General features: G+C 48.5%; 1 protein-coding gene across 7 annotated transcripts in view; it reads right to left on the bottom strand.

Annotated features, from left to right (window-relative positions):
- Positions 1–12571, bottom strand: part of ADARB1 (adenosine deaminase RNA specific B1) — a 113799-nt gene that overhangs the window by 16934 nt on the left and 84294 nt on the right. For 4 of the 7 annotated variants that reach the window (XM_069566629.1, XM_069566623.1, XM_069566634.1 and 1 more), the window contains 4 exons: positions 12099–12267; positions 11343–11491; positions 9885–10053; positions 2985–3166 (listed from right to left, as the gene is read on the bottom strand). In XM_069566629.1, coding sequence (XP_069422730.1) covers positions 2985–3166; positions 9885–10053; positions 11343–11491; positions 12099–12267 — 669 coding nt within the window. Of the gene's footprint in view, positions 1–2403; positions 2492–2984; positions 3167–9884; positions 10054–11342; positions 11492–12098; positions 12268–12571 lie in introns of all 7 variants that reach the window. The other 3 variants (XR_011251944.1, XM_069566618.1, XM_069566641.1) reach the window with 3 other exon arrangements.

The following is a 12571-nucleotide window of genomic DNA, read 5'->3' as shown; positions in this document are numbered from 1 at the left end:
TTAGGGTACATTCAGTACTGCTGGAATTCTAGTTTTTGCTTGTCTGAGAAATTCCTCCTCTCTTCCTCTATTCTAAATTATAATCTTGGGAAGCATATCCTGGGTGGTGTGTGCTTCCCTTTCAGCACTGTGAATACCCTGTGCCACTCTGGCTGCCCATAGCCTGACCAGGAATCTCATGTAACCGACCCCTTGTTTTTCTCTTGTTGCCTTAAGAATTCTTTAGCTTTTGCCATTTTAATGATGTGTTGGTGTGGGTTTGATTGGGTTCATCTTGTTTGGGACTTTCTGTGCTTCCTGTACCTGGATATCTGTTTCCTTCTTTAGGTTTGAAAAGTTTTCAGCCATAATTTCCTTGCGTGCACTTTTTACCCCTCCTTCTCCTTCTAGAACTCCTACAACGTGAATGCTGGCACATTTGATGTAACCCCAGAGATCCCACACATTCCACTCATTTCTGTTTTGTCATCTTTCCGTCCACTGCTCTGGCTGGGTGAGTTCCATTATTCTCTCTTCCAGATCATTTCTGTGTTCTTCTGGGTCATTCCGTCTATTATCCATGGCTTCTAGAGTGCTATTTAATCTCAGATATTGAATCACCTATTTCTGATTGGGGCTTCATTAAATTTTCCATTTCCTGCGCTTTTGTTCTGGGGGTAGGTGAGCCCCACACGCTCACCCCAACACCGTTTGCTCTTCCTCTGTGTGTTACTGTTTTGTGACACGGTTGGCAGTGAGATCGGCATTGTGGGTCTCACCCCATGACCCCAGGCATCCTGGCTGTGACCACGACTGTCAAGCCTCTTGGTCTTCCTCACTGAGTTCTTTCGGCGCACCTGACATCAAGCGGGGCCAGGGAGAGACTCAGACCTGGGGGCCAGTGGAGGAGAGCCAGGAGCCAGAGCTGTCCTGCACTTGCAGGCGCTGGATTTGAAACTAATCTGAAACGGAGGAACAAGAGAGTTCAGAAGGATGGGAAAGTGCATCACATGAGCACCCCAGGCAAAGGTTCACCTCCAGGAAGTTCTTTCTTAAACACACACTTCGCAGGCTGAAATTGAAGTAAAATTCTCATTTTTAAGCTCGATGGTATTTTCAAACACAGTCTGCTGATAAACCTTTTAATAAGTCCATCTAGATTTGCTCCAGTTTCCAGGAAACCTCATTCAGTCACCTCAGCCTTTCTCTGTGTGGCATTCAGGTCCGTTTCTCTCGCTCCCTTCAGACACGACCGTTCTCTCACGGCTGTTTCTCCTTCCAACATGGGAATGACCTGCGATAAACAATGAGGTGAAAAAGAGCAACAAGCAGGGCATGACCTGCCAGGCACACAGCCGTGCACCAGGTGTACACAGCAGGACGACTGGGAGGGGACAGCCCAGGTGGGCCTGGCCACTTACTGACTGTGGGGGCTCCCTGTGAGCAGGCTGAGGGCGGCACCATGGGCCCGCCTAAAAGGAATGTGGCCTCCTGAGTCACTCAGACACCAACGCCCTCTCCTCTGGATTTCTCCCGTTGGAATCCTTTTGTCTGTGAAGATGCCCTGCATGGTGTCTGTGGGCCTCAGGGCAATACCGGTGAGGAAGAAGGAAGAGCAGGTCTTCCTTATCTGTAAGTTCATGTTTCTAACAAACATACATGGTGAAATACTATTTTGCAGCACGTGTTCATGAATACAGACGCGCTCTGTACACGGATGACGTGATAAAAGCACGCCTGACTTCATGGGTGAGCAAGTCGGTCAGTGACCAGGGCCCCTTCAGCAAGTGGTGGAGCTACACACCCAGAGCCACCCACTGGGCACCGGGCAGCGGTGACTCCCGAGTGGCCCCCGGCGCCACGAGTCTTACATATGCTCTTCTCAGTGGCTACCAACACTCAAGACAAGCGACAGCTGACCGAATCAGAGCACTCTTGCCCCACACACAAAGCACAGACCGAACAAGGAAAACTGTTGGAAAACTGTTTGACTCGTGAGAAATTCACACGCTAACACACATCCAAGTACACCTGCTTCACACCTACCAGAGTAAGTTCAACGGTAGGGATGCTACAATTTCAGCTTACCATCAGATTTTATCAGTCTACTTTTATCTTTTTTCTCCCAAGAAGATAACGGTTTACAGTAGAGAGCTGTGAAACTGAATTTGGAGCAACTTTTTCTCCATTCCCGTGTGATCCATGTGCTCTAAGAGACATGCTTTCAAACAAAGCTCCACGTTGCTTTTCTCAGTTAGAGATGGGCTAGTAGCAAGACTACAGACCACGGCAAAACACACACACACCAAGAGGCATTCTAGTTCACGGTTAGGGTTTTAGTTCTAGCTTTAAAAGTAGGTAAAGCGAGATTTCCAAAGGATAAAAATACCTTAACTGTGTCCTTTTAAGTAAAGGTGAACTGACCTCTGAGCCACCAGGGAAGCCCGAACTGAGAAGTTAGGGCCCTTGAATTCAAAAGCGCTTGTTCACTTTACTGCTAGCCACTGACATTCTAGAAGAAAAACAATAAACAACCAGTAACCCAGGGCGCACTAGGCAGGTGCCCGTCCCCACTGAGAAAGACACCACTGCCTGCCACGGGCACACAGCCCCATTGCCACCCTCCTGCAGAGCACGTCACCGTGGCCGTGACTCCTCCGTGAGCCAACCCAGCATCATCTCGGGCGGCTGAGGCCTGTGGAATCTTCATGGCACCTGCAAGCCTCTACAGTGGACGCAAGACTCAGCAGCACGAGTATGGGTGAGAGGAAAGCCCCTGGGTGCTGAGTCTAGGCTCTAATTTCCCTGTAAATGGCAAGGTTTTCAACTGGCAAGAGAGGGGAACCTCAAGGGACCCACTTAAACGACCCATCCATCGCCTACGCCCCTTGTGAATGGCCCAACACTCCCCGCCACCCCCCCCCCCCGCCACCTCAGTGCAGCCCCCACTGGTGTGTTACTTGTGAGACCTGCATGCTGCAGTCAGGAAGGGAAGTGGTACTTGCCGCTGAGCAGAGGCTTGTTGAGGGTGTACAGTGGGGGCAGGTCCTCAATGTTGGAGATGCGCTGGTACATGGCCCTGGAGAGATGGTCCCCGTGGTACAGGCTGCCCAGAATGATGCTGGAGAAGTAAATGGGCTCCACGAAGATGCTGAGCAGGGACCCCTGGATGCCCACCACATTCCACCTGGAGGCAGAGGAAGAGGCCCTCAGCGCGGGGTCCCTTTGGCCTGGGCCCTCCATAGCGCCATGCTCACATGAGCATGCTGCTCATTCCGTACAAGTGTTAACCAATTTAAAAAGCAGTTAAACAACTGACTTGGGTTCCCTGGTGGCTCAGCTGGTTAAGAATCTGCCTGAAATGAGGGAGACCTGGGTTAGATCCCTGGGTTGGGAAGACCTGCCGGAGAAGGGAACGGCTATCCACTCCAGTATTCTGGCCTGGAGAATTTCACGGACTGCATAGTCCATGGGGTTGAAGAGTCAGACACAACTGAGCGACTTTCACGAAATAACTGACTTAGTTTAAAATTCTAAAGAAAAAAATCTACTTAATTATTTTACGCTGGAACGATCTTTTGCCTCCATGTTTCCCAAGATGACACATTTACCGAAGATTAGTTCTAAAAAGATAACGAGCCACGTTTCTTGTGAGAAAAATCAAAAGAAAAAATAAACCTTTATTTCATTACTTCTAATATATAAAAAATGGTAGCTCCAGAGGGATGGAAACTGGCCTCTTCCTGCTCTCTGGTGGCGGCAGCGACCGTCCTGACCCTGCGTTTGGTGTGGGTAAGGTCACAGCACCAACCTGCCAGGGCTTTGTCTCAATGCCAACCCCAATACCGCATCACTGCTCTGAGCCCCACAGACAGCAGGAGAGCAGCCCTCCACGGCCTCAGCGGTCCATGTCCCAGCACTCAGGGGGCAAAGCTCACTGGCTCCAGGGGTCTTCTCCCTCACACCCCTTCCCCGACTCAGCAGCATAGGCATCCTCTGCTCCCTGCAGAGCTCCAGCCCTCAGCCAAGGGTTCCCAGTGCACCCACCTTGGTCTGTGCAAAGTCCTTCTCTCTGGGTACAGCCCCCTCAGCTGCCACTGGAGCCCACCAGGTGCCCCCTGCTGAACCCCTGCAGATCTTACCATCTGTCCCCTACCTTCTCCCATCAACAGGCTCTAAGCGGGAGGGATTCGTCTGTTTAGCATACTAAAACATCCCAGCATTCAGGGACCTGGCCTCACAGCTCAGTGTGCGCTGACTGGACAAATCCTCGGCTCCCCCCACCCTCTAAGAAGGAAATTAGAGCACAGGTTTTCTCCTATCTAGCAAGGAACAGTAGGGAAGGATTCAGTGCGCACAAAACCCACAGGGAGCCCTTTCTTATGTAAATCAGAGTCTTGTCAGGGGGGTTAGGCCCCATTAAGCCGAATTCAGCCTCCTGGGGCAAACTCGAAAACCCTGCTCTTGCAGAAACTTATACAAGTTACAAGTCATTAATTTTGAACACATGCTTCACAGGCGAATCCTAGGCCCTGATTGCTCCACGGAGGCCCTCGTGGGAAGTGGTCCACCTACTCGGCTCAGCTCCCCTGGGTGAGCTTCACAGGGAACAAGGAGGCACCAACTTTACCAGCAGCAAACACGCGTGGGATGTGTGCCGTACAAGCCCACTGCCCCCAGCAAACCCCTGTGAAAACTGGCTGTCCCCACGACCCCACAGCCTCCCCACAGCAGGGGGGCTCACAGCTGGTGCCCCCGGCCCCCTCTGTGTCTGGGGGAGGGGGAGGAGGCGGTGGTGGGGGGACAGGGCTCCGCATGGTCGCGCGCACTGCTGCCCTCAGGCAGGTGGTCTCTGCTTTCTCCCCAGCTCTGCGCGGAGCACAGGCTGTGCTACCCCCTCCCATGGCCCAGTCAACAGAATTCACCCAGAGGTGAGAGCCCCTGGGACCCCTCACTGCCACCCCCTCACTGTGGTCTCACCCGAAGGCCACCCACTGCCCTGATTGATCCCTCTGGAACCAGAACCGTCTGTGGGAGGCAGCCCTGCCCCCTGTGAGACCCAGGCCCGCCCCCCAGACCCTGTTCATGGTGACCACGTGACTGCCAGAGGCAGGGTCAGCCCTCCAGGGGCACCAAAGATCAGAGGGTGGGAGCTCAGCCCCGCCCCCACTTCCGGGGTTGAGTGAATCATCAAAGACCAAGGATTCAATCATCTGCATGGAGATCCCAGAGGACAGGGCTGGGAGTGTCCTCCACCCAGGCCCTGCTGCCTTAACCACTCAGTGAGACTTTTCCACTTGAGTGTCAAGTGCTACGAAAAATGATGAGATTTTGATTGAAGTTACAGATTTGGAAGAAAATCAAGCAATGTTGGTTTCATTCTTTTACAAGTGGTTGACCATTGTAATTAATCTCCAATTAAAATAAATAAAATTATATTTAAAAAAAGAAATAATGTTGGATTTGGCATATATGGGGATGTTTTAGATTAGAGGATGGCCTGTCATTTTGTTTCCCTTCCTGGCTTGGTCTAGGGATACAGGGTGAGCTGAGGCCCTTCCCCACATTCCTGATCTGTATGTATGAAGAGGATACCTCCCCAGAATGCAGAGAACTCACTCAAGGGTCTCCTGCAAGAGCTGCATCCTCTTTCTCTGCAGCCACCTCTTTGATTTTCTCCAATTTATTTAATTCTTGGGAGTGAGGGCATGACTGGTTTACTTTTAATGTTTGGAATTCCATTCAAATTTCTTATACATGCTTGAGTCAATTTTAGGAACATACACGTTTCTACAAAGCTTTAATGTCATCTCAGCTTTAATGGTGTCTGTAAACTCTCACTGCAGCCATCTGTGCACGTGTCCATTCCTACTAGATCCTGACACCCTTTCCTCCTCCCCTGACTTGGCTGCACCCTGTGTCTTGGTCAGACTTCCAGAGGTCTGCCAATTTTATCACTTTTCAAAGCAGCACTCTGGGTTTCTGACTGTTCACTGCTCATCAGTGCTGTATCGAGTACTAACGTCTGTTCTGTGTCCTTCCCTCCCTTCTGAGAATTTGGACTTGCTCTCTTGTTCTCAGCTGTGGTATTTTATGTCATTCACTTATGACCATCTCCTAACTTCCCCTGCAATTTCTTCTATGAGTTGCTGAGGCTTGATGGACACACAGTGCCCTGCCTGGGGTTTAGGGCACAGAATTTGGGGAGTCCTGGCATGTAAACACCCTCCTCGGTAGGGAAGATCCCCTGGAGAAGGAAATGGCAACCCACTCCAGCATTCTTGCCTGGAGAATACCATGGACAGAGGAGCCTGGAAGGCTACAGTCCACGGGATTGCAAAGAGTCAGATATGACTTAGCAACTAAACAACAACAAAACCCCCACCCCAGCCCTCTAGTCTCCTCCCACCTTGCTCCAGGCCTTCCTCCTGCCCCTCCTGCTCTGCCCCATCCCTGGGCCACCACTGACCTGCTTCTGTCAGTTTCTAGAAATCTACAGCAATGGAATCACATGGTAAGCGCTCCTCTGGTTCCTGGCATGCTGCGCAGTTCTTCTTCGATGTGTCCACATACCATGGACTGAACATCACAGCTTATTCTGTCCCTTGCCTGAGCAGTGCCCCACGGCACAGATACTCCCATTTTACCCTGTTTAAAGACTGACAGCTGTTCGAGCTGCTCCCAGATGTGGAGAAGCCGCTTCAATCACTCCAGTGTGAGTCTGCATGGACAGTGCTTCCATTTCTCTCCGGAAACAGGAGTAAAGTGGAGGCAACACACGCCAGAGATGCCTTTAACATCTAAGACACAGGTGAGCCTTCTTCACAGTTGGCTGCAGTGTCTGTTCCCAGCCTGGGAGGATGATGCCCCAGGGCCTGGGGTCCCCACCGTACCCGACAGGGCTCTAACCCTGGAGTGAAGAATGTGCCCTTGTAGCTCTCTGTACGTCCCCGTGATTAACGAGCTTCTCATGTGCTAATCTGACATCTTTTTTGGTGAAGTGTCCATTAAAATATTTTGCCCATTTTAAAAACTGCTTTCCCCCCCCTGTTGGTTTTAGAAGTCTTTGTATAGTGTGGATCTAGGTCCTTTATCAGATGTAAGCTGTGTAAATATTTCCTTCCAGTCAGTGACTTTATTTCTCAATGTTTTAACAGAGTCTTTCAGAGAAGCAATTTTTAATTTGATGATGGCTAACACCATTTTTTTGCTCTCAAGGAGCGTGCTTTTGGTGTTGCATCTAAGACATAACCCATCCCAGTGGCCAAGATTTTCTCTTTCCTTCTAAAACTTTTATGCATTTAGGTCTATGACACATTTTCAGTATATGACACATTTTTGTATATGGTGCAAAATATGAAGTTCACTTGTTTGTTTTTACATAGGGATGTTCAGTTGTACCAGCATCATTTGTTAAAAACACTATTCTTTCTCTACTGAACTGGCTTTGAACCTTGATCAAAAATCAGCTGTGACTAACAACGAACTTGTGGAACTTGAAGTTTAAAACACAACACTGTTTACATTCAGTTCAGTTCAGTTCAGTTCAGTTCAGGCGCTCAGTCGTGTCCGACTCTTTGCGACCCCATGAATCGCAGCAGGCCAGGCCTCCCTGTCCATCACCAAATCCCGCAGTTCACTCAGACTCACATCCATCGAGTCAGTGATGCCATCCAGCCTCATCCTCTGTCATCCCATTCTCCTCCTGCCGCCAATCCCTCCCAGCATCAGAGTCTTTTCCAATGAGTCAATTCTTCACACGAGATGGCCAAAGTACTGGAGTTTCAGCTTTAGCATCATTCCTTCCAAAGAAATCCCAGGGCTCATCTCCTTCAGAATGGACTGGTTGGATTTCCTTGCAGTCCAAGGGACTCTCAAGAGTCTTCTCCAACACCACAGTTCAAGAGCATCAATTCTTCAGTGCGCAGCTTTCTTCACAGTCCAACTCTCACATCCATACATGACCACTGGAAAAACCATAGCCTTGACTAGATGGACCTTTGTTGGCAAAGTAATGTCTCTGCTTTTGAATATGCTATCTAGGTTGGTCATAAGTTTTCTTCCAAGGAGTAAGTGTCTTTTAATTTCATGGCTGCAGTCACCATCTGCAGTGATTTTGGAGCCCCCAAAAATAAAGTCTGACACTGTTTCCACTGTTACCCCATCTATATGCCATGAAGTGATGGGACCAGATGCCATGATCTTCGTTTTCTGAATGTCCAATATACTACTGGAGAAAGTGAAAGGGAAAGGGAAGTTGCTCAGTTGTGTCCGACTCTTTGCGACCTGTGGACTATAGCCCACCAAGCTACTCCATCCATGGGATTCTCCAGGCAAGAATACTGGAGTGGGTTGCCATTTCCTTCTCCAGGGGATCTTCCTGACCCAGGGATCGAACCCAGGTCTCCCACATTGCAGGCAGATGCTTTTAACCTCTGCACCACCAGGGAAGCCCATACTACTGGAGATCAGTGGAGAAATAACTCGAGAAAGAAGGGATGGAGCCAAAGCAAAAACAACACCCAGTTGTGGATGTGACTGGTGATAGAAGCAAGGACCAATGCTGTAAAGAGCAATATTGCATAGGAACCTGGAATGTCAGGTCCATGAATCAAGGCAAATTGGAAGTGGTCAAACAGGAGATGGCAAGAGTGAACATCGACATTCTAGGAATCAGTGAACTAAAATGGACTGGAATGGGTGAATTTAACTCAGATGACCATTATATCTACTATTGCGGGCAGGAATCCCTTAGAAGAAATGGAGCAGCCATTATGGTCAACAAAAGAGTCTGAAATGCAGTACTTGGATGCAATCTCAAAAAAGACAGAATGATCTCTGTTCGTTTCCAAGGCAAACCATTCAATGTCACGGTAATCCATGTCTATGCCCCAACCAGTAATGCTGAAGAAGCTGAAGCTGAACGGTTCTATGAAGACCTACAAGACCTTTTAGAACTAACACCCAAAAAAGATGTCCTTTTCATTATAGGGGACTGGAATGCAAAAGTAGGAAGTCAAGAAACACCTGTTTACATTAATACCTCCCAAAATTAAGTATAGGTACAAATCTAACAAAAATACAAGACCTATACAAGGAAAACTATAAAACTGACAAAATAATCAAAGAATTAAGTAAATAGAGAGATAGCCTATGTTCATGGAGAGGAAGACTCGATTCTTTCCAACCTGAGCTACATACTTAGCACAAACCCGTCAACACTCTAGCACAGTATTCTGCAGATACTGACAAACTGATTCCAAAGTTTACATTAAGGGCCAGAAGGCCTGAAGAGCCCACACAACACAGGAGAACAAAGCTGGAGGACTGACTATCCAACCTCAAGACCTACTATGAAGCTACAGTGACTAATCTTGTGATTTATCAGAAAGTACAGTTGGTCACTCAGATGATCAGAATATATTTTTCTTATATAGGTCTGGTCTTCTTCTGGGGTTCCTGGCTCACAGCTCCCAGGCCCTGGGAACTTTCTAAGTGATTAACCATAAGGGGTCTATGCTAATGAGGTGGACTGTGTCACCCACCTGAGGACGGGGGCTGGTTGGCTGTGGAGCCAAATACTGATTACATACTGTGGGAACTTTCAGCCCTATCCTCTTGACCTCCCGGTAGGGGAGAGCAGCTGGAGGTTGAGTTCCCATACTAACAGCCATGATTTTAACCAATGGTGCCTTTATAGTGAAGCCTCTTACCCAAAAGGACCTGGCTCCAGAGCCTCTGTTCACAGAGACCCCAACTCTCAAGGTGGCCCTGAAGCACCTTTTAAAACCTGAGTCCTTCAGTGAATCTGTGGGACACATGCCCAGGTGTCCCTGGAAACACTCCGGGGCACCCGGGAGTGCAGGGGTGGGGGCAGGCCCAGGCACGTGTCCGAGGGGACTTACCTGGCCATCTTGTCGCTGCAGGACATGGTAAGCAGCCGCTCCCCCTGCAGCACCCCGTCCCACGTCTGGACGCTGGCGTTGGAGCGAACAGGGATGGTCCCCTCACCAGACTCTATCTTCGTCCGCAGCTGTCCACGGGCTTTTCGGTTTGGGTGTCTGTCTGCTGGCTCTAAGACAGAGACACAAGGTTCTCTTGAGAGGGTCTGCCGGTCGACCACCTACTTAACTCACCAGAAAGCATGTCTAACAACACTCTATTAATTCAAAACACGGTTCACACACACGCGTGCGTCTGTTCATTCTACATGCACCTAAGACATGTGCGTACGATGCAAGCACAAGAAATTGGACAGGAGGATACAATACACACCAAATTCACAAAGGTGGTTCCCCTGGTGGTTGGGAGAAAAGAAGGCCTCCACTTTAACCAAACGATGTATTTCCAGGATTAGAAACTAGCGGAAGCAGACAGAACACAAGGCTGACATTTGCTAATTCTAGGTGATGGATATTAGAGTATTTGCTATATTTCTCTGCTGCATACTTACATTTTCAAAAATAAATCTATAGGGATGTAGAAATAAATCCATAGGAAACATTCACAAACACCCAGAAGTTTTTTACATGAATACAGTGATTTAAATGTTATTTTTTATGTTTTAAAAATATTTGGCAATTTCTACAGTGCATATTTGTTGCTTTAAAAAAATTTTTTTTTATAATTTTGTGTTTTTAAAAATTCTTAGGTATCTATTTATTTATCTGTGCTGCGTCTTCTTTGTGGAATGCAGGATCTTAGATCTTGGTTGCAGCATGCAGGATCTTAAATTGCAGCATGTGGGATCTAGTTTCCTGACCAGGATTGAACCCAGGCCCCCTGCACTGGTAGCAAGAAGTCTTTGCCACTGGGTCACCAGGGAAGTCCCCACATGTTGCTTTTATAATCAAGAAAAATAATGTAATCAAATGTTCTATTTGGAACAAATAATCCTTAAGCTTGTGAGCAGGGGTGTGGATACAAATTCCTGTGAAACAAGAGCAGGAACAAGAATGAGAGCTCACGGAGGTCAGAGAGAGGCCTTCCTGCCCATCGACACCTGCTTCTGAGACTTGGTCACACTCTCGTGATATCACAACCCGCCAGAAACGTGGACCACAACGTGCATTTCCAATCTAGAGATGCGTGTCATCCAAATTCAAAATCTGAACACAATTTTGTTTAATATCCTCACTCTATTCTAATTTCTTGTTTGAATCCACATTTTCATTCATTAAAAATTTCAAGTTACTAATTGAGAAGAAAACTTCATGTTTTTATACATTCCTATCAGATCTACATCCAAGGTTGAAATTTTTGAAGAAGAAACGATATTAATACAGGTTTGTCCTTTCCTCTGTTACAACACAGTCATGAACTTTCTCGGGAAGCGGCGGCTGCTGCTGAGCCTGGCATGGTACCTTCCAGGATGGGTTCGTGTGGTGAGAAGATCCTGGCGTCCCCGCAGGGGGAGGTGCTGATGTACAGGTGGAACTGGACATTCTCCTTCAGCTTGAAGCCGCCCCGCTCAGACTTCTCAAAGATGGATCTCTTTTGATCATCTCTGCTACTGAAAGGAGTAAGTTGCAAAGATAAACCTCAAAGCTGAACATAATCAAAATTCAATCTCTCATAGCTTATGATGATTTTCAAAGGCCAGTGTTTTCAACAGGGTAAGATAAGCTTGCACTGGGGTATTTACTTGACATGTTTATGATAATTAGCATGGTTCCTGCCTGCTCACCAATGAGACAGGTCATCAGTACACAAGTAACCTTGTTCTCTTCATTTACAACCTCAGAACAGAAAGGCTGCGAGTAAGACATGACCTGGGGCAGGAAGCAGTCTGACTCACAGTCAGCCGTCTGGACATGGTGACCTCCCCAGCACTTATTCCTGTATAAAGCAAAAGCCTGGGGTCTGGAACACAGACATGACCCCTCTGACTGCACGTGTGGCGGTATGTACGCAGGCATGTGAATTATATAACTCAGCCAACTCTACTTGACAGCCTGAGCTTCAAGGGCAAAGGGCTCCCAACCTGTAAGTCAGAAAGTTACTACTCTGAGAGTTTTTCAGTGATGACAGACACAGTGAAAAGGATGCAATACATTTGATCGGAGGAAAATTTTTTTTATGGGAAACAGCTTCCTTCACCCATTTCCTCGGACACTCACTTTAAGTAAAGCTCAAGCTGCGTGTAGAGAAACCTCAGCAGGGATCTGCGGGCTATGATCTCCGCGTGGCAGTCGTTAAGTGCGAGCCCCCGGTCACTCATGTACTCGCCGTTGATGCACTTTGTTCCCGTGGAGATGCTGATCACCTTGGCGTCCTTCACATCTGTGCCTGGAACACAGGAGAAACCATCTCGCGATTCCTCCCCAGGAATCGGCTCAGCCAGCTGGGCTGAGCGGATACTCCAAGAAGAGAGGGCCCCAAGACAGCCTCAGACCCAGCCCCCAGGAGCCAAAGGTCCTCTGGCTGCCCCAGGGACACAGGCACTGGCCGTGGTTGCGGTTCCTGCTCCCAGGAGTGGTCCATGTAGACACTGCTCAGGGGGTTCACTTCCAGGAGGTGGAAGAGGACTTGGGGAGGGATCCCTTCACAGCTCGGAACTTAAGGGCAAATTTAGCTGGGTTTCTGTTGCTGT

The sequence above is a fragment of the Ovis canadensis genome, chromosome 1 (assembly GCF_042477335.2).
Source record: "Ovis canadensis isolate MfBH-ARS-UI-01 breed Bighorn chromosome 1, ARS-UI_OviCan_v2, whole genome shotgun sequence".
NCBI classification, from domain to species: domain Eukaryota; kingdom Metazoa; phylum Chordata; class Mammalia; order Artiodactyla; family Bovidae; genus Ovis; species Ovis canadensis.
The sequence above is the reverse complement of the archived record's forward strand: the minus strand, read 5'-3'. Positions and strand labels throughout refer to the sequence as shown.